General features: G+C 36.2%; 1 protein-coding gene across 2 annotated transcripts in view; it reads right to left on the bottom strand.

Moving 5' to 3' along the window:
- Window positions 1-5,966: 5,966 nt before the first annotated feature.
- LOC115220501 (adenosine kinase) overlaps window positions 5,967-27,314 on the bottom strand; it is a 61,338-nt gene continuing 39,990 nt past the window's right edge. Inside the window, exons 3-6 of one of the 2 annotated variants that reach the window (XM_029790637.2) lie at window positions 13,190-13,285; window positions 9,949-10,055; window positions 7,347-7,489; window positions 5,967-6,170 (exon numbers count right to left, since the gene is read on the bottom strand). In XM_029790637.2, coding sequence (XP_029646497.1) covers window positions 6,034-6,170; window positions 7,347-7,489; window positions 9,949-10,055; window positions 13,190-13,285 — 483 coding nt within the window. In that variant the 3' untranslated portion in view covers window positions 5,967-6,033. Of the gene's footprint in view, window positions 6,171-7,346; window positions 7,490-9,948; window positions 10,056-13,189; window positions 13,286-27,314 lie in introns of those variants that run through there. The other variant, XR_005002487.1, reaches the window with a different exon arrangement.

A 27,314-nucleotide genomic window follows, 5' to 3' on the forward strand; every position in this document is an offset into this window, starting at 1 on the left:
AAACACACAAGAGGTGCAGTGGAATAGTAGGAAGGTTGCTGCAGAAGAATAAGGACAGTTGCATAAATAAGTGCCAATCACTTAAATTGGAGGGAAGTTGTAGAGGGAGACCCAGGAAGACATGGAACAAAGCATTGAAGGCCAATCGCAAGACACTGAATCTTATGAAGGAGAAGACAGGGAACTGAGATATGTTGCTCATTGCTGTACTTGTGAAGACCTGCCCACCACAACAGAATTGAGATCCTAAAACCAAGGCGATGCCTGCTGTACTCTTTTGCCACAACTTAATTTCCATCCAACCCATGCTAGCATGGAAAACGGACGTTAAACGATGATGATGATAGCACTTGTCAATGACCCTGAATTAGCCATCTGATAATAGTAAGCTATCAATTGTAATTTTCTTTTAAGTGCAGCAATTGATATAGTTGATCACAACATCACATCCTTATTCCTTGTCTTCAATCACACTTTGGCTTTCACAATGTCTTGGGTATTTGCTTCTGATCTTCCCATACAGGAAAATGTCAGTTGTACATGTTGATGCCTCCTCTGAAAGATCAATGGTATTTCACTACAGGGTTCAGTACTTGACCCTTTGCTGCATTCCTTATATATCACTTCATTATCAAATATCTTTTGTATCATCATCATCATCATCGTTTAATGTCCGCTTTCCATGCTAGCATGGGTTGGACGAATGACTTAGGGCTGGCGAACCAGATGGCTGCACCAGGATTCAATCTTGATCTGGCAGTGAATCTTGCAAACCAAATCCCAAATTACATATAATTATCTAATTATATGATGGCAGTAGATATGTCAGGACATACCCTCCAGGTATAGTGGAGTGGGGGAATATAGATGAAGTGATATAGAAGATTGGACTAAGTGATTAGGTAGGGAAAGAACAGAGGGGAAACTTTCATAATGTGATAAGAGATAGTTAGATGGGATAGAGGTGACTGTGGTCCTAGTCCATACACCGAACCAGCATGGTCTTCTCTCTTGCACACTACATGCCTATCTTTACTTTTGATACACTAGGTTTAGAGTTTAGAGAGAGTGGCAGTAGATCACTTGACACAAGGTAAATAACAGTTTTTATGATTTCACTTGTTAAACAAAATCTTAAAACACTAAGTATTTTGTATTAAGCAACAATTCAAAAGAGAAAGATTAAGGGGGGCATAAATCCTCAATAATCTGGAATAATAAGAAAAAGACAAAAACGATGTGTACATACATTCTTAATACGCTCCTGCACTTGAATGTGAACATAGCATCTCATTATTGGATCTCATCTAGGGCTCGCAAAAAAACGATAATTCCCAAAACCGAGTTCAAGTATAAGTAATTCTCAGAACCGGTTTTCGCGGGTACTACTTAAGAAGAGTGGTCCTGGTGCACGCACTCGCGCAAGCTAGTCGTGACTAGTCAATCCTTACTTTGTGTTTTTATGTTTTATTTACTTTGTTTTAAAAAAATTATTTATTTTTTGTTTTATTTACTTTGCTAGGTAGTTGGTGTAGGATCGACTAGTCACAGCTAACTAGCGTGAGTACACGCACCGGGATCACTCTTCTTAAATAGTACCCGAATTCTTTAGAGATTTCAAATCCATCTGTTACCATCTTGGGCTCTTCATTCATTTTCTTCATTGCGCTTGTGTATTCACGAATGAGTCCATTACCTTCATAAGTAGACGGGACAACAGTAACACTTGTTTTTAGGTTCCCTCCTATTTCATTTTCTTTGTATAATTCTGTTGTGTTCTCAGCATCATGTTCAGGAAATAATTTCCTATATGTTTGTTCAGCATACTTCCTTAAATGTTGTTTCGTTAAAAAATAGAAAAGGTCCAGAAATTGACTTACCTTTAAATTTCCTTGGGTTATGTAAATACCTCAAGAGAGTCAAGGTTTCGACATTTCTTCTCTTATTATATCTATGCATAAGTCTTTTGCGAAGATTTAGAGCCAAAGGGTTGCCGACGATATTAAGTTTATTCAATAAAAATTCTATAGAATATTCCGCTTTCAGTAAACCCGTATCATCAGCGCCCAATGCTTGGAAAGGTGTTCTTTACATGCCACCAGCACGGGTGCACTTGGCTTGATGGGTCCTCTCAAGCACAGCACATCACCAAAGGTCTCAGTCACTAGTCATTGCTTCTGTGAGTCTCAAAGTTCAAATCATGCTTCACCAACTCGTTCCATGTCTTCCTGGGCCAATCTCAACCACAGTTAGAGATTGGCACTTCTTTACACAGCTGACTTTGTCCACCTTCACTACTAACTTGGTCACCTAGATAACAGAAGCTATCTACTACCTCTAGCTTGTCCCCCTGGCAGTTGATGGAGTCTATTTTCTGCCCATTTTTAGCATGTTGATGGAGTCTAATATTTTCTTAACTTCTGTCAATCAGCATATTTGAATTTTGAAATAAATATCTAACACTATTTATTTCACATTATCACCTCTGCTTTTATTTTTTTCTTGCTCTAACCGTTTTTCTACATTATCGTTTAAGTGTTTTCTGCCAGTTAATAATGTGATAAAAAATATAATTTTAAAAATAATCCTATTTTTGAGTAGTGGATCTCAAAGCACACATAAAACTATAAATAATAACATGTAAATATGGAGTTGAAAAATTTTTTGGGAAAGAAAACGTCAAAGGCTGCACGTGACTTTTACTACAGGAAAAGTTTTTCAAAGTATTTATATGTTGTTATTTATAGCTTGATATGTGCTTTGAGATTCACTATTCCGAAAAAGAATTATATCATATTCTCTCAATAGTTTATAAAAATTCTTATAAAGTCAAAAGTTTCAGAATCTTTCCTAACAATTTTTTTACTTCTTTCGAATTTTATGCCTCTGGAGATGTGAACACTATACTTCAGAACATTCTGAATTCAATATGGGCGGCATGTGCAGCATCGGTATCACGCAAGCACAAAAAACCACCCAATAGTGCAATATGGGAGACTGCAGCAGTCTGACTTGCCAGGAAAGAACACCGTAATACTGAACAGGAATACAAAATGCACAAATCAGAGATCAACAGGAAAAAGCGCAATAGATCAGCCAACCATCTCAAGCAGGTGACAAAAAAAGGCAGTGCTTGAATTCGAACAGTGCATAGCAACCAACCCTGACAGCAAAGTGTTCTGGAAGTATTTACATTCAAAGCAGAGACCTCACTCTCCAGTTGGTCCCCTTCACAATCCCCACACAGGGCAGATTACTGAATGTGCAGAAATCATTGCTTGATGCTATGCAGGCATCTTTATTGTCAAAGATCAAAATGTTCCATCTCCATCACCTCTAACACGGGACTCTATAACTACTATGAAATTTACACCAGCAATGCTATAATGCCACCTTAAGAATAGACTTAACTATGCCTCTCCTGGTCTCAATGGTATTACATACCTACTTCTCAAACACAATGGGTACTTTCTTCTGAACCAACTTTCATTATTCTTTCAATTCTGTCTTGACAATGGTGTTACTCCAGAGCAGTGGAAAACTGCCAATGTTATCCCTCTGTTCAAAAAAGGTGACCGCACATCGCCCCGTTAGTCTTACTAGCTGCATCGCCAAACTGATGGAATCCTGTGTCAGAGAAACTCTCTGGAAGTCTCACAGCCTCATCCAGCCGTCACAATTTGGTTTTATCCCTAACTCATTGAGTTTCTTGAGGACATTACCTGAATCACTGATCGCGGATCCTGGGTGGATGTTGTTTACCTGGACTTTGCTAAGGCTTTTAATTCTGTGCCACACAAAAGACTTATGGTGAAACTCTCTGCAATGGGCATAAGAGATGATCTCTATAACTGGTTGAAGTCCTTTATTATCAGCCAAAAAGAGGTTGTCACAGTTCTAGGACAGAACTCTTCACCCTATGAGATGACATCTGGTGTACCACAGGGATCTATTCTTGGCCCCCTTTTATTTGTTGCATATGTTAATGACATAGATGCCAACTTAAAGAATGCCACAGTGCTGAAATATGCAGATGACATCAAGCTGTACCTCAAAATAAAGAGGACAGATCCTGTACACTATAGATCTCTATTGCAATCAAACCTGGACACAATGCAGCAATGGATCATGGACTGGCAACTCAAGCTGGCTGTGGACAAATGTACCACCATGCATTTTTACTCCCTCCACAACACTAATCTCAAAAAGTCTTCTTGTGAACGTGACCTAGGTGTTATTGTTGACAGCGATTTGCGTTGGACAAAACACATCTCTAAAATTGCCAAGAAGGCTGAGGGTGTCTTGGCATCACTCACCAAGTCCTTTGTGAGCCGCTCTCTGGCTATCTATCTGTGGCTTTATACAGCTATGGTACGACCTCACCTGGAATTTGCATCAGCGGTCTGGAACCCCTATCTTGCCCAGGATATTAATCGCCTGGAAGCCGTTTAGCGGCGTGCAACCAAAAGAATACCCTCCATCAGGTATTTGCCATATTCTGAACGCCTTACTTCCCTGAGTATGGATACATTGAAACTCCAACGTCTGGCAGCTGACTTGGCAGACACCTATAAAATTATTAACCATTTTACAAACAGTAACTGAGCACCTTTTCAAATTCCACCCATCTAACACCCATGGACATGTTTACAAAGTCAGAAAACAGCACAGCTCCCACGACTTTAGGAAACATTTTTTCACACTAAGAGTTGCTGAAGCATGGAACAAACTGCCAGCATCAGTTGTTAGTTGTCGGAGCACTGCATCCTTCAAAACTTCCATGCTTCCTGAGATTTGCCAACACTACACCTGATTTTCTCGCCTCCATACACACGCAAGCATGTATCTGACTCATACACTGTTCGCTTTCCAGACATTTGTACATTACTGCATATACTTTATACGCACTTTTGACAAGTTGTGGTGCACCTGAGCACTGTATACAATAATTTCATTATTATTATTATAAAAATTCAGTATAACAAATTCCATAACAATATTAATTGAATATAAGGTGGTGAACTGGCGGAATTGTTAGCACACCAGGTAAACTGCTTAGTGGTATTTCATCTGTTTTCACATTCTGAGTTCAAATTCCACCAAGGTCAACTTTACCTTTCATCTTTTTGATGATAAAATAAATGCTAGTTGAACACTGAGGTCTATTTAATTGACTTAGCCCCTCCCTCCCCAAAACTAGCTGGCCTTATGCCTAAATTTGAATCCAATATTAATTGAACATCACAATTTCAAAAACTATTTAATTGATTGTATACCAAGATTTTAAAAGACACTGCTACAGAGGTTTCACTAAAAATATCAATGTTTGATGTCAAGTCAATAATTCATTTGATTTCTATCTAAAATAGAAACTTAGGAATTAAGTTGATGTCAGGTTTACCAACAAAGCTTCAACTCACAGCACAGCTTTCAATCATGAGTCAACACTCACAACATCATCATCATCATCATCGTTTAACATCCGTTTTCCATGCTAGCACAGGTTGGACGGTTCAACCGGGGTCTGGGAAGCCAGGAGCCTGCACCAGGCTCCAGTCTGATCTGGCAGTGTTTCTACAGCTGGATGCCCTTCCTAACGCCAACCACTCCGAGAGTGGAGTGGGTGCTTTTTACGTGCCACTGGCACAGGTGTCAGGGGAGGCTGGCAACAGCCATGATCGGTTGGTGCTTTTTACATGCCACCGGCACAGAAGCCAGTCAAGGTGGCGCTGGCATCGGCCATGTTCGGATGGTGCTTTTTACGTGCGACTGGCACGGTCATGAATTAGTACTCACAGAACAGCTATGAATCACAAGTGAACACCCACAGACCAACTATTAGTCAGTCAGTGTACAGTATGTCAATCAGAAGCTACATTTTCAGCTTTATAAAACTGCAGCTACATAAAAATATATATAATAACCAGTGATTCAACACAAAGTAATTTGTAAAATTAAAGCAAAAGTATAACATTTTCATATTTATTTTAAGAAGATCAAATATAAGTTTCCATCAACAAAATCAATTACTCTTCAATATCTATAAGTGGGAGCTCGCTTTCTATCGTCTTTAATACCATATTGTTGCATCAAATCTTCTTCAAAGGTCATCAATTTAGGTTGAAATGTAATTTTGGTTACAACGTCTTTGGTACAGTCCTTTGCAGTTTCTGTAAAAGAAAAAATAAACATTACTATTTGTAAATCTCACAATGAGAGACATTCAGCAACAGTACTTTGGAGTAAAGATTGTTTGCCAACATAACATGGCAGTCCTAGTTTAGGATGTAATTTAGCCCCAGGAAACATCGTCTCCAGCTGGCTATACGACATGATCTGTGTCCTATTTTCAAACAAGGGAATCTAGCACTCCCACTCAGCTCAAAACAATATCTGGGTTATTTCTGGGTTATTTCAATTCATCAGCACAGAATAATTGTTTGGCTAGAGGTGACGCTGCCAAATTCCAGTTCAAAATATATAGTTTTCAAAGTGACAACTAGTCACTGATCTATAAATTAGAAAAGTACTGTTGCTGAATATTTCTCATGAGATTTAAAAATAGTAATTTTCTAATTTATAGATCAGTGACTAGCTGTCATTTTGAAAACTATATATTTCAAACTGGAATTTGGCAGCACAACCTCTAGCCGAACAATTATTCTGTGCTGATTAAGGGAAATAACCTGGAAATTGTGATATACAGATTTTGTTTTGAGCTGAGCAGGGGTGCTAGATTCCCTTGTTCGAAAATATAAGGACACAGATTGTGTTGTATACACAGATATTGTTATGAGCTGAGTGGGGGTGCTAGATTCTCTTGACCTGCTAGAGACACCAGCTAAATATCTGTGATTAGGACACATTGGAAAAAACGTAAGATAGTGACGGATGGAATGTCTATAATCCTGATTCAGTTAAACTATGGCTGAGCAGAGGCTAAACAACATTAAGATTCACACAAGAGAATATTAAGAAGCCTGAATATTAATATTTATAGGTCTTTGGTTTAACCCTTTAGCATTCAAACTGGCTATATCCTGCCTAAATATTCTAATAGTTTTATGCTAAAACTGGCCAGATCTGGTCTTTCACACCTATCCTACAATGTCATTCTGAATGTGAGCAATCACATCATGAAAGTCTCTTAGCCACAAGAGATTTCCTTTTAGCATGATTAATTCAAAGTAATGTGAATAAATAGGCATTGCATTTGAGAGAGTAATCTCAATGCTAAAGGGCCAAGAGTTTCAGAGGAATTATTTTTCCATTGGTCCATTTTTCTTCTTTTTTTTTTCGTTCTCTTGAATGATAATCAGGGAACGCTTGTTAAATAAGATACATACCTTTATAATCAACTTTGACAACACCATCCTCAGGATCTTCATTCCGTGCTATACGAGACAATGGAATTATCCGACCAGTCCTTTCAGACACTCGAACTTGGTCTCCTTCTTCAGTATACCGCCACAGCACTTTGGTAGGTTTCCTGCAAATTCAGAGAACTTTTAAACAACTGGACAACATAAATAAATAAAATCATTCTTACAACTCTTTTTTTACTCTTTTACTTGTTTCAGTCATGTGACTGTGGCCATGCTGGAGCACTGCCTTTAGTTGAGCAAATTGACCCCAGGACTTATCCTTTGTAAGCCTAGTACTTATTCTATCAGTCTCTTTTGCTGAACCATTGAGTTACGAGCATGTAAACACACCAGCATATATATACATATATATATATATATATATACATATATACGACGGGCTTCTTTCAGTTTCAGTCTACCAAATCCACTCATAAGGCATTGGTTGACCTGAGGCTATAGTAGAAGACACTTGCCCAAGGTGCCACACAGTGGGACTGAATCCGGAACCATGTGGTTTGTAAGCAAGCTACTTACCACACAGCCTATCCTGCACCACTCCTGTTCACATATTTCAAATGTAAGACTACAGGATGAACCAAATGAGAACTTAAACTGAAGAAACACTAAAAAAAAAAATGTCTATACAGGACAATAATAATGATCCCCAATGTAACACAATAAGTATTTCACACAAAAATATTTAATGAAGAGGAATTCCTCAACATTATTATCACATCATTTTAGTTTCCAAGATTGGTGGTTAGAATGGAACATATTTTGAATCTGTGCTTGCCAACCTTGCGAGCTGGCAGAAACGATGCACACCAGGCGAAATGCTTAGCGGTATTGGGTCTGCCATTACGTTGTGAGTTCAAATTCTACCAAGGTCGACTTTACCTTTCATCCTTTTGGGGTCGATAAATTAAGTACCAGTTACGCACTGGGGTCGATGTAATCGACTTAATACCTATGTCTGTCCTTGTTTGTCCCCTCTATGTTTAGCCCCTTGTGGGTAATAAAGAAATAGGTAGTCAAAGATACAAGTGCTAAGTGTAATATATCAGAAATGCAAACAGTTTTGCTTTGTAGAATATTAAATGCCAAAGTATTTAGTGTTGAAATATATTCTAGTTTTGATGCAGAAATCTAAACATTTGATCTTGAATTTGGAAGGTTTTCTTATGCCTTTTCCAAAGATTGTATGTTGTAGCATTTATGAAGAGGGCAACATTTCTAAACTGCACTATTTAGAAGTTTAGATGAAGTGGTAAAATTTTCATCACCATCATCGTTTAACGTCTGCTTTCCATGCTAGCATGGGTTGGACAATTTTGACTGAGGGATGGCGAACCAGATGGCTGCACCAGGCTCCAATCTTGATCTGGTATAGTTTCTACAGCTGGATGCCCTTCCTAACGCCAACCACTCTGAGAGTGTAGTGGGTGCTTTTTACGTGCCACCGGCACGGGGGCCAGTCAGGCGGTACTAGCAATGACCTTGCTCGAATCTTTTTACACATGCCACCAGCACAGGTGCCCGTGCCACGGGTACGGAAGCCAGTTGGCTGCTCTGGCAACGATCACGCTCGGATGGTGTTCTTGGCACCCTACTAGCACAGGCACAAGTGCCAGTAAGGCGACGCTAGTAACTATCATACTCGAATGGTACCCTTTTATGTGCCACTGGCATGGAAGCCGGTTAGCCGCTCTGTCAACAATCACACTCGTATGGTGCTCTTTGCACCTCACTAGCACGGATGCCAGAAAATTTTATTTTCTAGAAATGTTTAGCTTTAGTACAGTTGTAGTTGCAAGATTTTCTAAAAAAAAAAAACTAAGCAAGAAATAGTATCTGTATGTGAAAAGTAAGAAAATAATCTTGAAGTGATGTCATCAGTAAGTAGATACAGGCATAAACCTGAAGGAGTGAGAAAAGGTCACTAAGTTCTATGGTTTACCATCAACACAAACTGAAATGGAGTGACACGAAAGAAAACTTCTACTCAAGATTTAAATACAGTCTGCTGCTGCCAAATGGCTTGAAGATTCTCAGACACCATTGGAAACTGGTGCTAGGGGAAACAACTTCGTTTCTCAAAAAATTCACTAGAACAAAAGACATGTAACAGAATTAGCTTCCATTACATAAATTGCTTTTCTTTTTAATTTTTAGGCTATCTATTATTCATTCTTTCAATCCAATGATTCACAGAAGTGATTGGTCATTTGGTTTATCCTAAAGCAGTAACTAACTTCAAACTAGATTATATACCTTTTGAGATAATATGGTATTCAATGAATAAAGAGATGAATATGTTGTATACTTAGTCTTTTAGTGCTACACTCACTTCATGATTCAGTAGCTGGCATTAAAACACTATAATAATTCATACCAAGTATTTACTTTTACAGACCCAATCAGATGAGAGAGGAGTTTTGTCAAGAAAGTAAAACCAATGTATCCCCTAAGTTTTCACTAAGCTGAAAATAAACAGAATTTATCATGTTGACTTTGCTTATTTAATAAATTCAAACACAAATCCAACAGAAAATACGAGCAGTAGCAGCAGAAGATTACATACTGGTCAGAGGGATCCACCAGGGATACTTCAGTCGTTACTAAAAGGGGCTGTTCTCTGCGGATTATACTTCCTGGGTTTTTTGCAGTTTTATACAGTTCTTCGTATTTCTATAAAAAAGAGGACAAATATAAAAGAGATGATTATATAGACACAGACACACATGATCGCATATACACAGACACATATATACACAGGATGGGCTTCTTTCAGTTTCCATTAACCAAATCCCCTCACAAAAGCTTTGGTTAGTTGAAAGCTACAGAAGACACTTGCCCAAGGTCCCATGCAGTGGGTTGAACATGAAATCACACAACCATACCTGTGCTCTACTACACCAGCACCTACTATATATTGAAAAAAAAAACCCAATAAAAAGTGTGGGGGGAGGGCAGGAGAAATATGCACAAGGTAATTGGTATTAACATTTTAATTTATTAATGTATATATGGGATTGAATAAGTGCTGGCTAAGTTCATGTTAACTAATTAAGTGTCGGTTCATTCACTGGTGCAATACTATCTTCCTAACAGGTTATTTAACTTCACAATAAATAATATTTTGTTTATAAAAGCACAGCCAATTACTGTATAATTGACACTATTTTCATAGCCCTTGGGACTGAGCTTGGAAATATATATTATAATGTACTAGCAGAATTGCCCGGCGTTGCTCGGGGCTGAATTGCTTGAAAGTAATGTTAATGATTGCACTGAATTATGATGATTATTCAGGCAAATATTGATATAAGCTTACGGTGGGAGATAAGGACTTAACGATCAAACGTGTGCCATTGCATTGTTTTGGGGGAACCAAATTTCTGATGAGCATTATAGGGCACCAACTTTAAGTTTGAGAAAGTGTGGTGGTAGTCCGGGGTGCTCAAAGGAATTGAGTACCTCTATTGGATAGTTGATGACGTCCTCTGGGTCAGGAGTTGTATCGATAGACTGATATACATAGACTTCCCCAGGAATGAGTTTTAGCATTTCATCATTAATATGGTGAACAGTTTTATTCGTCGGGGCCAGTATAGCCTTTTTGCCAATCCAATCCATATTCTGATAATTAGCTTGTAGATCTGGGAACACTGCATCTCTGAGATCAGAAGGCGTCTTAACAATGGTACAAATGGAATCGATGGCAATATTACCATTTTCATCCCCTGGTATTTTGCCTTCGCCAAGTGCAAGGAGGGTGTGAGGAAATGCTGCTGATGTGATATTACGTCGCATATGAGCATGCATATTGGTGTGAAGTTTGAGAGTTACTTCCCTTTATTAAAAAAAATATGCATTAAAATGGAAAAAAATGATGGTAAATTATTTGTAAAATCATAGACTCATCGTAGACACGCGCTAATACCCAGAAGGGCTCGATATGAATCACGACTATAAGATACCCGGTTTTGGTTAAACTGCATCGCAAAATGTGGGAGTAGTTAGGAATCTAAATCGGAGTAGACAGACACACAACCTTTCTTTTATATATAAATATTTTCGTCCTAAAAAACTTTGTATGGATTGAATGGTTACCTCTATGGAAATATATACACGTACATTATACATACATGTGTGTATAGATGAATATATAAATACATTTAAATATCTATATACACTTTTGGGCGATCTTTCTGTTTCTTAGAGATAACTTTAGATCTTATTTTCGTCCTAAAAAACTTTGTATGGAGTGAATGGTTACCTCTATGGAAATATATACACACATGTTATACATACATGTGTGCATAGATGAATATATAAATACATTTATATATCTATATACACTTTTGGGCGATCTTTGTGCTACTTAGAGATAACTTTAGATCTTATTTTCGTCCTAAAAAACTTTGTGCGGAGTGAATGGTTACGTGTATGGAAATATATACACACACATTATACATACATCTGTGTATAGATGAATATATAAATACATTTAAATATCTATATACACTTTTGGGCGATCTTTCTGCTATTTGTATATACTTTAGATCTTATATTCGTCCTAAAAAACTTTGTATGGAGTGAAAGGTTACCTCTATGGAAATATATACACACACATTATACATACATCTGTGTATAGATGAATATATAAATACATTTAAATATCTATATACACTTTTGGGCAATCTTTCTGCTACTTGGATATAGGTCTTATATTCGTCCTAAAAAACTTTCCTGTCACACACTCACGCGCGCGCACACACACACACACGCGCACACACACGTTAGCTTACAATTTTATTTATATATTTGCGTGTCTATGTGTGTAAAGAGGAAGTGGCAGAGTGAAAGAGTCACTCACTACAAAAAGTGAATTACTTTCACTTTATTCGTTGCACACTGTGTGTGCATGTGGTGTAGGCCACACTAAGAAAAGCATTTGACTTATACACCACAATGCGAGTTTTCTCTAAATTTTGCTTAATTGGGGTTGAAATTTTAAAAACTGGACCTGGCACGACCCGATGCATTCTACTCTTAAAAATGAAGAAATCCTATGTTGTAGATTTCTATAAGATACAAAGGGAGGCAGATAAAATCTGCCTTTTATAATAAGAGATCTATATATATATATAAATGGCAAAATGTCTGTCTGTGTGTGTGTCCTTTATACAAATCCACAATTTTTCAGTTAGAGGGCTCACACTTTCTATGGTCATTCAAAACCGTCCAAGGGTGGTCATGCACATCTTTACATTTCCCCAGTCACCCTGTAAAGCCATTAAAAAAAATCAATAGAAGTTACTTTTTTGTGAATTTTCCATCCAAAACCCAATCAAAATGCCCAAAACTTGATACGCCAATTGAATGCCAGCTAGCTGTATGTGATTGGTCGGAGATTTGGACAGTACTCGCATGCATGTGCGCACACACGCAGCTGTATATGCATGCACTAGCACTATGACCTGGCAACATCGGGTCATAGTGCTAATATATATTATAATGTAAGTATAATATATATAATGCAGTAAGAAACCTCTCTAACATATCCAGCAACAGAAGTTGGTAATAATTTGCTATGTTCCATGTCAAATGCTGAATTCCTAGCTTCCTGTTTCATATAAAATTGAATAATGAATTCTTTCTTGGACAAGAAAAGACATATGAAAGGTGTAACAACAAAATGACGTTTAATATAAAGCGATTGAATTTAAATGAATTCAATCAAGTTGTGAGAAAATTGAAGAATTCTTCATTTTATGAAGATTATTATAATTTTATAATTATATTAAGAGAATACTTACATAGTTAAGGCCTTCTACATAGCACCAATTACGTTCCTTTATAATCTGAGTCACAATGCCTTGCTTCCCTTTATCCTTCCCAGTTAAAATCTCCACCTAAAATGGATAGAAAAAAGAGACAAAGTTAAATAACAAAAATAACTTACATAAAAAAAAAAATTGAGCAAAGTATCTTTTAAAATGTAAATTTTCAATTGAACAAAAATTATTTCAGCCAACTAAAATCCTAATATTAGTTTTTTAATCAAAAAAATCACAAGATGATTAAAATTTGAGAGAGTATTTTTCTTTATTAAGAAAATATTTCAAATAAAGAATATTTTAGTTTGAAGTAAACAATAAAAATTTCTAGCTACCCAGAAATTAGTTAAGCAATGTTAACAGATATGTGATTATCATGATTATCAATGTAAGACAAATATATCAGCATTAGCTATATACAACTGAACAGATGTCACTCTGTTGCTTTTCATCTCAGTAAACATACTTTTTTTAAAGACCTGGTTAAAGTGTCCTATTCCATCAAACACTACATTATGATATGCATAAGATCTGGTCATCAAATCTAAGTAGAGATTTCAAACTTAAAATCTTCAAAGCCACAGTCAAGCCAATTCTACAATATGGCTCAGAAACCTGGACGTTATCAAAGAAGCTTGAGAGGCGGTTAGATGGAACTTACACTCGTCTCCTTATAAGAGCTCAAAATCTCTTGTGGAAGCGTCATCCAACCAAAGTACAAATATATGGGAAATTACCACCTGTATCATCTCTTGTGAAAGGTAGAAGAGTCCAGTTTGCTGGACATTGTTGTAGAGCTGAAAACGAGGCAATTTCTACTCTTCTCCTCTGGAAGCCATCTGCTCGTGATACCAGCGGATGCACACGCTCCTACCCTGATGTAATCTCCGGGGATACAGGCATCCAGCAACAGGACCACCATAATGCTATGATGGACCGTGAAGTCTGGCGTAACAAAGTAAATTCCATTGTCTCGACCACGGTCAAACAATGAATGAATAGTTTACACCCTTCCTGTGTACAAGCTATTATCTTCCAATTACAAGATATTCCACATCAGCAGGCAGACTATTCACTGCTGCTCCTGGCTCAAATATTTTTAACTGAACAAACAATTTCAAAATTTGAATATATAACCCCACCCCCACTGCCCCTACGACTTCATAATGAAAACGTTGTCACATGTAGCATGAAAATATTATATACTAGCAGAGATACCCGGCATTGCCGTGTTACATGCAATTGAAGAATTAGACTTTTCGGTTATAAATAAATTTCATTCGCAAGATTATCTCCTGTTTTATATTAGCTTTTGCTTCTTTTAAATAAAAGTTGATCAGTTTTAAAGTGACTTTCATGTACTTTAAATTGATATTCGTTTGTTTTAAATAAAAGTTCATATGATTCAAATTAAAATTCATATAGTTTAAAATGCAGTTCGGTTGTTTAAATTCAAGATTCATTTGTTTTAATTTGAGAGTGAAAAGGTGTAGATACACTCTCAGGAAGAATAAAAAAGATGGTTATTTATGATTGAAAACTGATCAGAGGTCTGTTTGACGTGTGACCTATGCAGCTAATAATTATTTAAAAGTTCGTTTTAATAAAAAGATTTGCAATTAAGATGGTTTTTATATAGAAGCAAGAATTTTGGAAACAGTCAATATGAAGACAATCACGAAAGGTTGTCTCCCTTGTCTTATAATCCCACAAAAAAGACAGTCGCAATTGGCCAAATTGATTGTGTTGCTGATGAAAATATTGCATCTGAGGTGAACATATCTCACAGAACCACAGTGAGAGAGTACTGCGTAATTATTGTGTTTTTATTAGTTTTTCAGGGTTAAATTTTAATTCTGTGATGGATAACTTAGGCTCAGTTTGTTTTACATTAGATGTTACCAACGTCGCCTTACTGGCACCTGTGCTGGTGGCATGTGTAAAAAGATTTGAGCGAGGTCGTTGCCAGTACCACCTGACTGGGCCCCGTGCCGGTGGCACGTAAAAAGCACCCACTACACTCTAGGAGTGGTTGGCGTTAGGAAGGGCATCCAGCTGTAGAAACTCTGCCAGATCAAGATTGGGGCCTGGTGCAGCCATCTGGTTCGCCAGCGCTCAGTCAAAATCGTCCAACCCATGCTAGCATAGAAAGCGGACGTTAAATGATGATGATGATGATATCTTCAGAAAAGCCTTGACTATAGAATGAATGGAATCATCCACCCGACACACAAGTTCACAGTTTTATTCTTATCAAACGAAAATTTTGCAAAATGAAAAGTTGCAAATTAAGTCACTGAACATATGAAGACCACATTTTTTCCAGCATAAGACTTTATGAAGACCAAACTTTTTCCAGCATAAGACATCGTGAATCACAGTATTTCCCAAATTTCTTCCTAGCATCATGAACTGGGGTTATGGGGATACGTAGAATGAAATCATCTAAGCGGGACAAACTGAAACTGTATTGATGGCCCAATACTTTAACTACTTTACTTCTCATTCTCTCACACAAATATGTAATCTCTATATATATAAACGGCTGTGTCTGTCTGTGTCCTTTATACAAATCCACAATTTTTCAGTTAGAGGGCTCGCACTTTCTATGGTCATTCAAAACTGTCCAAGGGTGGTCGTGCACATCTTTACATTTCCCCAGTCACCCCACAAAGCCATTAAGAAATCAATAGAAGTGACTTTTTTGTGAATTTTCTATCCAAAACCCAATCAAAATGCCCAAAACTTGATATGCCAATTGAATGCTGTATGTGACTGCTCGGAGATTTGGACAGTACTCGCATGTATGTGTGCACGCACACAGCTGTATATGCATGCACTAGCACTATGACCATGCGTTGCCGGGTCATAGTGCTAGTTATATATATAATTATTATGGAAGATATGAAGAGTTTAGGTCAAGGTAACCCAAACTAAAAGGTATGCTTTCTGAGTGCTCCAACAGGTAATCCACCAAAGTATAATTATGTGTATAGGTGCAGGTATGGCTCTGTGGTTAATGGAATTCACTTCAAAACCACATCATTTTAGGCTCAGTTCTATTGCATGGTTGGTGCCTAGGCTAATTAAAGCCTTGTGAGTGTATCATAGGCACAAGGTGGCCTGTGTGGTAAGAAACTTGTTTCCTAACCGCATGGTTCTGGGTTCAGTCCCACAGCATGGCACCTTGGGCAAGTGTCTTCTATTAGAGTCACAGCCTGACCAAAGCTTTGTGAATGGATTTGGTAGGTAGAAACTAAAAGAAGCCGTGTGTGTGTGTGTGTGTTTGCCCCCCCCCCCTCCCCACCACCACTGCTTGATAATTGGTATTGGTGTGTTTGCATTCCTGTAACATAGCAGTTTGGCAAAAGAGATTGATATAAGTACTGGGCTTTATCTGTTCAACTAAGACCCTTCAAGGCAGTGCCCCAGCATGGCAACAGTCAAATGACAGAAACAAATAACAGATAAAAGGTAGGAAAAGTTATTGGCCAGCAGTTACAAGTGCTTCTCTCATGATCAACTGACCATATGTCGGATGCTCGAGAGAAGGAACACAATGTTTATAAAGAAGTATGGTAATTACTAATTTCAAATAAATGTTGTTTTTTTTATTATATGTGTTAATTTCTCTTGCTCCACATTTGGTCTCCTCACAGAATAATTTGCTGAAAATATTTTCCCATTTCAATTGGCTGGTCAAATTTTTAACCCATGCAATACCAGGAAACTCTGCAATCCTCTGGTTGGCCAGTTCCTGTTGAACTATCCACCTCATGCCACAGACTTTAAATGATGATGATGACAATAATGACACATCTATATATACTTATATGTATAAATAGTAGCGAGCTGGCAGACACGTTAGCACGGCGGGCAAAATGCGTAGCCGTATTTCGTCTGTCGCTACATTCCGAGTTCAAATTCCGCCGAGGTCGACTTTGCCTTTCATCCTTTCGGGGTCGATAAATTAAGTACCAGTTACGCACTGGGGTCGATGTAATCGACTTAATACCTATGTCTGTCCTTGTTTGTCCCCTCTGTGTTTAGCCCCTTGTGGGTAGTAAAGAAATATATATATACATATATGTATAAATATTTGAGTAGAAAAATGAAATATCTTTTTATGGATAATTCGTTTAACCGATACCTGGGTAGCAAATTCACATCAGAAATAACGCGGTTGAAGTTACGTGCCTAGGGCAGAGACTACGTGTTTTCGTGTGGAAATTTGTGTGTATTTTTATAAAATTTATGAATAAATGAAAGAATGGAGTTGAACGACAAATTAACAAATTTCCTTTATTTTCGACATGTTTTGAAGGCTGCATATTCCTAATTGTGAAGGAATAAGGAGTATATTATGCCACTTTTTCATCAGGAAAAACAAGGAATTTATGTCAACATCAAGATTCACAAAAACTTTTAGATGACTGTTCTCACGGAGCGCATAGCGATAATTTATTCATATATGTATAAATATATACATAGACATACAAATGTCCATGAATAAACATACCTATATTCTTATATGTAAGTAAATTGTCATCATCCCCATTGTGTTAACATTTACTTTTTGGGATTTGCATAGCTCAGATGAGAGATCATTGAGGCAGAATTTTCAATTCCAGATGCCCTTCCTGACACCATCCCTAACCTGTTTCCAAGTAAGATAATAATCACCCAGTCTACTGAACAGTGAATAGCTCAAACGAGATATAGTGGACAACTTGAAACAAATGATACATTTTCGTATGAATGGTGAGGTTTTGTCTACAGTCACTGCACACATAACGAGAGTGAAAATATGTACTCACAGACACACACACATTCCATTTTTATATGTGGTTTGCAAGATGTGAACAGGTGTTTTGAAACAGATTTTGTTGTACCATGGGAGGGTCATTATACCAAAAATAAACATACACAGATTCAATTTCACTTTATTATTATTATCATTTGTCAATTGGTTAGCTATTTAGCCAATTGATTATTTGATTAATCATTCACTTAATCAATCCTGTTTGCCAAAGTCCTTTTGTTTCCACCGGCTTCCATGCAGGTGGCATGTAAAAAGCACCAACCAATCATGACCGTTGCCAGCCTACCCTGGCACCTGTGCCGGCGGCACGTAAAAAGCACCCACTACATTCACGGTGTGGTTGGCGTTAGGAAGGGCATCCAGCTGTAGAAACACTGCCAGATCAGACTGGAGCCTGGTGCAGCCTCCTGGCTTCCCAGACCCTGGTCAAACCATCCAACCCATGCTAGCATGGAAAACGGACGTTAAACGATGATGATGATGTTATCTCTTTGATACCATGTTCTCTTCACTCCGTTTCACCTTCATGTGAGCCTGTCTTTTAGGTTTAAGTTTATGTAGTTGTATGAACAGGAATGTACATAAGAATCACGTGTGTGTGTGTGTGTGCATACATAGGTATTTATGGATGTATATTATTTAAAAAAAATTTTTAGCACGAGATTGTACCAAAGCATACCTATGCCAGAAACTTTTTAAACATCTTTTTCGTATATTTTTAAATAGCATTTAATTGACTACATAGAAATTCACTCTTTTCTCTCTGATAAGTGGATGTATTACCTAATAATGATTATCAATTTTAGATTCCATTTCAAAGGGTAACGCATTCATGAAATGATCGTAAGATACATTAAACTTTTTAAATAATCATACTTTATATATTTATACAGCCTCCTCTGGCCCCTGTGCCAGTGGCACGTAAAAAGCACCCACTACACTCATGGAGTGGTTGGCTTTAGGAAGGGCATCAAGCTGTAGAAACACTGCCAAAATCAGACTGGAGCCTGGTGCAGCCAGTCTGGCTTCCCGGTCAAACTGTCCAACCCATGTTAGCATAGAAAATGGACATTAAACGATGATGATGATGATTTATTAATACAATATTATTTTTGACGTACAGGGGTCGGACAAAATAATGGAAACACCTTAAAATTTCACACAAATTTATTTTAATATGGGGTTGGACTACTTTTGGCAGTAATTACAGCTTGAATTCTACAAGGTACGTACTTGTACAAAGTTTGAATTGTTTCCAAAGGGATTTTTGTCCATTCTTCAGCTAAAACAGTCTTCAGTTTCCAAAATGCACCATAAATGTTCAATAATATTAAGATCTGCGGACTGTGGTGGCCAGATAAGATGTTCAACTTCACTAGAATGTTCCTTGTGCCATTCAGTAACAACTTTAGCTGTGTGAATTGGTGCATTATCATCCTGAAAGATTTTGATTCCCTCCGGAAACAGTTCCGCAACCATACGATGAATTTGATCAGATAAAATGCTTAGTTTTGACTGTTAATTCTGCCATGAAGGGAAACCATTGGGTTGGCGGATTTCCAAGATATAGCCCCCCCCCCCCCCATCAACACAGGTCCTCCTCCATGTTTAACAGTTGGAAGAAGGCAGTCTGGGTCAAATGTTTCTTTTGGCTGTCTCCACATGTATACTCGGTTGGTGGTCGGAAATAAGGTAAAGGATGATTTGCCCGAGAAAATAACATTCTTCCACTGCTTTAGGGACCAATTCTGTAGGTTTTTACTCCACTCTAAACGCTTTGCAATGTTTGTTTGGAAAACAGTAGTTTTCTGATTGCAGCCCTCCCCTGAAATCCAGCTCCCAGTGAACAGTTTTCATGGAAACTGGGTTCTCAAAGTGGTCATTAAGCTCTGCAGTAATTTTGGGAGCTGCACTTTTGTGATCCTTTCTAACAATTCGCGTAAGAGTCCAACTGAAAGTTTTGGTTTTCTTCCAGTGTCTTATTTCGACAAGGAGGTTTTCCCCTCTTTCTCAAAGGCTGTTATTACTTTCAAGACAGTACTTCTTGATACACCAAACATTTCGGCTGTTTTTGTTACGCTAGTGCCTGCCTTATGAGCACGAACAATTTGATCTCTTTGAAAGTTCGATGGATCTGTCATTTTAATGAATTTTAATTACCTTTTTCTGATATCTGAAAAGAAACAGCAATTTTAGCAAAACATATTAAGCAACACTAATAATAAATCAAAAAACATAAAATAAACAAGCTTTTGACAGTTTTATAGATATTTCAAAATTATGATGCTATGATGCTAGGTGTTTCCATTATTTTGTCCAACCCCTATATATCTTCTGTGATGATTATTTTGCAATTCTCCTGCTCTTATTTTATGATATATAAATATATACTTATATATGTATGTATATATACATATATATATGCATGTATACATATACATATACATATATATGTATACATATACATATGTATATATACATATATATGTCGAAGAGCATAGGCTTGAAACGTATAAGACTTTCTCACTTCCTGAGCGTTAAACTAATACATCTGTTTGTTGTTTACACACCCGTCTTCGTCTTTTGTTAATTCTCACTATACACACACACACACATATATAAGTGGCAAGTGAACTCCATAACCCTTTAGATTTCAGATTACTCTGTCAAATGTAATGCTTATTTATTCACACCATCTTGAATTAATCATGCATTATCTCAAAGCTCTATGAATTCAAAGATGTGATTATTTTTTGAATGATGTTGTAGAATAAATGTGGGAGGCCAGATCTGGCCTGTTCAAACATAAAACAGATTGAATATGTGGGATGGATATGGCCAGTTTAAATATATATGTATAAAATATGCATACATATATACATATAGAATTTGGTGAGACAGATTTTCTGAAACCAAATAATCTTCCCGTTACCAATTTTTACTTGTTTCCAAGCAAGGCAATATTTCCCCATCACCAAACATTTTCACAAAAGATAGGAAACAAAAATGATGATGATGGTGGTGTCAAGACAAGGAGATAGTGACAGACACACACAAATATATATATATATATATATAGTGACAGACACACACAAATATATTATGATGGGCTTCTTTCAGTTTCTATCTACCACGTATGTACCTGTGTTTGTCCCTCCACCATTGCAGTTCAGCAAAAGAGACTTACAAAGAATAAGTCCTGGGTTCAATTTGTTTGACTGACAGGAGAATCTATCATTTTATATTATATTACACACACACACACACACACATGTACTTGTTAGACTCATTGTCAGCAATATATTTTATGTATTTTACTAGGTTTTGTTTCTGAGTTCAAATTTCCCTATTTGTTTCCTTAATGAGGTATGGCCTCTACATTATAGAATCTCTACAAAAAGACAGCCTCTTTTGATTTCTTAAAATTTATGAGACATAGAATCCAATACCTGCTACAAATCTAAACAGCCATAGTCATAGTATTAATTAAAATATTTTCCCTTTATGTTTAAGAAAGAAAAAGAATGGAAAGTACTGAATGGAAAATACCATCTGATAAAATGTTTTCGGAAATGACAATATCACAGATTATGATTTGTTGAAACTAACAAATAAAATTAAAACATTTATTTGTAGTAATTCTTAATTTAGTTTAAAATTCAATATCTGTACAGAGTTAGAACAATTTTAATGATTTATTGGGAAGAGGTAGACCCAGGAAGACCTGGGATGAAGTGGTGAAGCACGACCTTCAAACATTAAGCCTCACCAAGGAAATGACTAGTGACCGAGACTTTTGGAAATATGCTGTGCTCGAGAAGACCCGGCAAGCCAAATGAGACCATAACCTGTGGCCTATGCCAGGAGCGTAACCAGCCCGCTTATGTGTACCTTTCCTTCTTTGGACACTAAACTCTGCTTGCGAAGACCTGTTGAGGCAAGTGAAATCAAAACCAAAATCAAAATCAATTCGATGACTGGCATTCGTGCTAGCGGGGTGCAAAGAGCACCATACGAGTGTGATCGTTGACAGAGCAGCTATTTGAGTATGATCATTACCAGTGTCGCCTTACTGGCACTTATGCCTGTGCTAGTAGAGTGCCAAGAGCACCATCCAAGTGTGATCATTGCCAGAGCAGCCAACTGGCTTCCATACCCGTGACACGTAAAAGGGCACCATTCGAGCGTGATCGTTACCAATGTCACTTCACTGGCACTTGTAAAAAGATTCGAGCAAAGTCATTGCCAGTGCCGCCTGACTGGCCCCCGTGCTGGTGGCACGTAAAAAGCACCCACTACACTCTCGGAGTGGTTGGCATTAGGAAGGGCATCCGGCTGTAGAAACTCTGCCAGATCAAGATTGGAGCCTGGTGCAGTCATCTGGCTCGCCAGCCCTCAGTCAAAATCTCCAACCCATGCTAGCATGGAAAGCGGACGTTAAACGATGATGATGAATGATGATGATTGGGACTAAATTCTAATAGATTTTTTTCTCTCTAGCTAAGACACACATCATTTATTTGCAAAATACTTTAACCCTTTAGGATCCAGAACATTGTTTTGAACCAACATGAAATTTCACTGACATGATTATTCATTTTTAGAATGATATTATAAAAAGTAGAGGCCAGATCTGGTCAGTTTAAATATAAAACTGGTGGAATAATTTGGGCCAGACAAGGCCACTTTAAATGGTAAAGGGTCAATGACTAGTGTCAACTTTAAAAGTGATACTAAAAGTTTTACAAGCTTATGACTAGTGCCAGCAACTGCAACTATTATTACAGTACAACATTATTAATCCTAACTTCAAAGAGAAAAATGAATCTGAAGACTATACTTGGACCTCATCCTGACAAAAAATCAAGGATGGATTTTGATTTCTATTGTAGGTTTCATGTCAGTAGCTGTTATGGCTGTTAAAATGGTGGAAATAAGAAGTAGGGTCCTGACTGACTTGAACAATTCAATCTTTGTTCTTAGTTTTCATTTTTCTTTTTAAACTTAATCAGCAGCAAGTATAATAGGAATGGAAAATAATAAAACATTTTAATTATTGGTAAAAAAAAAAAATGACTTTCCATTTTCACAAACTTTTGTGAGCAAACTAAAAATATTACAGCGCGTCAATTAATCAAAGCTGTCGTGTTGAAGGTTATGTGTTAAATACAGAACTAGAATTAAACGTACCAAATTTTAGCAAGTTTTCTTTGACTTGATATGAAATTACTAAGCAAAATAATATAAGCTGACATGCGATGCATCACATGTGAATAGAACCAGATGAGTGACTATTCCATGAATTAATCTGAGGTAGATCCATTAATACAATAGAGATTTATTTTCAAATTTGCCTTTAAACATCTTAAAATACCACACAAAGCACCAAATAGAAAAGTGGGGTCAAATTTTTAAGGTTTCTCTTATTTTATTCATTTATAAACATTAAAAGATTCAATATAAACACAAATAATCATATATACTTTGAAAAAAAAAACAAAAGAAAGGCTTTTTAATATTACTAATACTTATTCAGTAAGAGACTGAAAGTTAATAGTTACATAAATATATTCATGTATTTTACATTTAAAAAAATGGTATATATATCTTTTAAAAGTTCCAAGTTCTCAGAAAATAATTACATCATGTTTATATTGAAGTTTCAAAACCAAAAAAAAAAAAAAAAAAGATATATAACTATGAATTAAAGCTGGAAAAACATGAATAATTTGGTTTTCCATGCTAGCATGGCTTAAATGTTACATTGTGGGTAGGAGTGTAATTTTGCTTCCCACATTATCCATCATAAAGTCAGTTAAGTGGCAACCATAAATGATACCTCCATCTGTCAGTAGATGTAACAAAATTATCACCTCAAATTGAAGCTTGTCTTAACATTTACTTTATCAATTAACTCCAAATTAAAAATGCATAATGAAATGTATTTTCTCAGTTAATAGTAAGAAAGTTGTCAAATGAAAATGACTAAAAATGTTTACCAGCCAGAGCACAGTCACCCACCTCTTTTATTTGAAGACAACTATCAAGAATTACATTTAATTTTAGTTTCAGCAATCAAAATGCTTTTATGAAGACAAAATCACAAAGTCAGCTTTGTTAATTAAACAAAACAGCAACAACATGAATAACAACAGTATACAGATAAAAAATTTGTTTCAAATACAAATATTAATTTATAAGGAAATGTGATGAAACAACCAAAATACAACATTAAATACAAAAATTTGTTGAGCTGATGGAAAAAAAAAATGTTTTGAAGTTGGAACTACATAACTAAAACAATGCTTTCACTTCCACTTAAGAGAAACATCAGCATATTTCAAACATTCACTATCTCAGATTATCAGCTTAACCATTCTACTTTGTGTAATGATCTTTCAAAATATAACAGATGTCAACTACTTTCTAATGGTTGTAAGAAGTATTCAAGATAACATCACTGTATACAACCAAAAGATCAGACTCGAACGTTCTCAGGTGAACTGCCTACACATAGTCGAAGAAATTAAATCACAATAATCATAATAATTACTATTGAGGATATTCATGAGAAAACCATTATAGAAGAATTTAAATTACATATGCTGACACGTACAAGCACACACACATGCACACGCGCACACACAAGCTCAAATATTAAGCAGATACTTCAATCATAAATCACACACAATTTTAGTACAATATAGTTAAGTCAAAGTTATAAATATATCATAGCAGCTCAAAGATAAAGACAATCAGATATTGAATATAAGATGCCAGCAGTAAAGACAAACACGTTTTATCAACTATAATGGTTGAATTAAAAAATTCCATGAATAATGTATCAAAAGACAGTTCAAATGATCCAAGTAATGGATATTTCAATATATATTTACAGTCATTGGTATCCACTGTGTGTGAATGTAGTTCAACTTGGAAAGAACAGAGAGGGGTCGGTTGGGTAAAAATTAGACAGTAAGAAACACTCAATTGTGTAATGAGTGGGTTGCTTCACTTAAGTGTAGAACATAGTGAAGCGAGGGGGAGGGGGGTTGGCAGGGGCGCGGGGGGGAGGGAGAACACACACAACCTTTTCAGTCAGTGCTATACAATATGCTGCCTTGCGAGCTGATCAACATCAAGAGAGCCCCCCACCCTGTACACCTTATGGTAGGAGAGGGTCATGACAAACAAAGTGTACCTTTCGTGGTAACACAATTCAGATTAACAAGGTACTTTATGGTGTTATGAATAACAAAAATAACAATACAGAGAAAGAAGTAAACAACAACCTGAATAGACAACAAAGTCAACTTGATTAACCAAGCCCAGAATCATGAAAGATGAGAGGAACCGAACAGGTAGCCCCTCACAAATCATACACATTAACACACATATATACTAACATACATGCACAGATAAGGCCCAAAAATTAAAATAAAATTGTGAAGTAGCATGAGATTTCAAAGGGTAATAAAAAGCATGTTTTGTTTATATTATAATGCTGTTACTGTTTTCATAGTATTATTCCATTTGAAATATCATTGATTAAATTTTGATTAGAATTTAATTAAATAGAATCCTTACACTGTTATTACATGTAGAATTATTAAGTATCAGCTTACTGAGAATAAAACTAAGAATCCCTACACTATTTTCAATATCAGTCTCTGATGTGATTAGTGTTTTACCAACTGTGATCCTTCAGACAAGTTATATAAAAAAAAAGAAGAAAAAAACACGGTGAAATGGTTGAGGTAACCAAGGTAAACTGATTGAGTTATTTTAAATGGAGAAGCTTGTTACTTTTGGGGCATATTTTGTGTGCATGTTTTAAAAAAAATATTAAATAAAATAGAAAAAAAGATAAATGATTTGTACAAAGGGAGGAGAAAGTTATGGAAGACTAGGACCCCTTTACCAATTGGAAATTACACGAATAAATGTGACAACATATTGAATACATTTATAAAGTGGCAGTGATACTACATATGAAAACTATCCCTTTTTGGCTAAAAGGAAACCTTGAATGCATTAGCAAACATTACATTAAATAGACAAAAACCAATTGATAAATACATAAATTTGAAACAGTTTACATAAAAATATATCAGTAACACCTTACTGAGAAGAAATTTGTGATGTATTTGTATTTTAAAACTAAAAAAAAAAAAAAATACAAACCCCTAAAATGCTGAAAAATTATATATATATATATACTGTATATTTATGCTACACACACACACACACATGTGAACCATACATCTAAATATGCACACACAGAAGTAAAAAGGTAGTTATACACAAATAAAAGAAATAAAGAATATGATCTCCAACCAGCCTGGTGCTAGTCACATTCTTGCCCTTATAAATGTACTTTACTATTCTTTTCTCTGGTTATCATCAGCTGATGTTTCCTAGTACTTTAGTTACCTCTCCCTTCTCTCATTTTCCTTTTAACCCCTCCCCACTCATTCCCACTCTACCCTCATCAATGTGCACCCTTTTAAAGCTTGTATATTTGTAAACACTGCTGTGAAATATGCTTTAAGTCACATTCTTCTGATGAAGGTGACATGACAACCTTATGGATCTATAAGAACTTGTGTTATTCTATACACCTACAATACTATTGGTCTTTTATGCTGTGATTATAGCATAAGACATGGTTCACCTGAAACAGCTGTCAAGATTACATAACTCTTGTTGTTTGTTTTGTATTCTATGTAAATATACTTATCAAGCTTACTTGTGTTTATCTGCCTTTTTACTTCCATACATACTCAACAGGGATTGTTCTTATAACCGACTTTTTACACTGGAAATACCTGTCTGGGATAAAAGAGTCGGAATTTGAGTTCTTATTTATCTGAGCACTAGTTAGTGAATATTTATACCGTACTTGCTTTAGCATTGTCCAATAACTACCCTCTCTTTCTCATAAATATATACACACACATACACATAATACACACATGCATATGCATTATATATATATATATATATATATATATATATATATACACATATATACACACACATAAATATACATGCATATGCATTATATATATACACATAAATATACATACATGCATATGCATTATTATATATATATATATATATATATATATACACATATATACACACACATAAATATACATGCATATGCATTATATATATACACATAAATATACATACATGCATATGCATTATATATATATATATATATATATATATATACATACATACATGTGTGTACATATATAACATGCATATATACAT

This window comes from Octopus sinensis, linkage group LG16, assembly GCF_006345805.1.
Source record: "Octopus sinensis linkage group LG16, ASM634580v1, whole genome shotgun sequence".
NCBI classification, from domain to species: domain Eukaryota; kingdom Metazoa; phylum Mollusca; class Cephalopoda; order Octopoda; family Octopodidae; genus Octopus; species Octopus sinensis.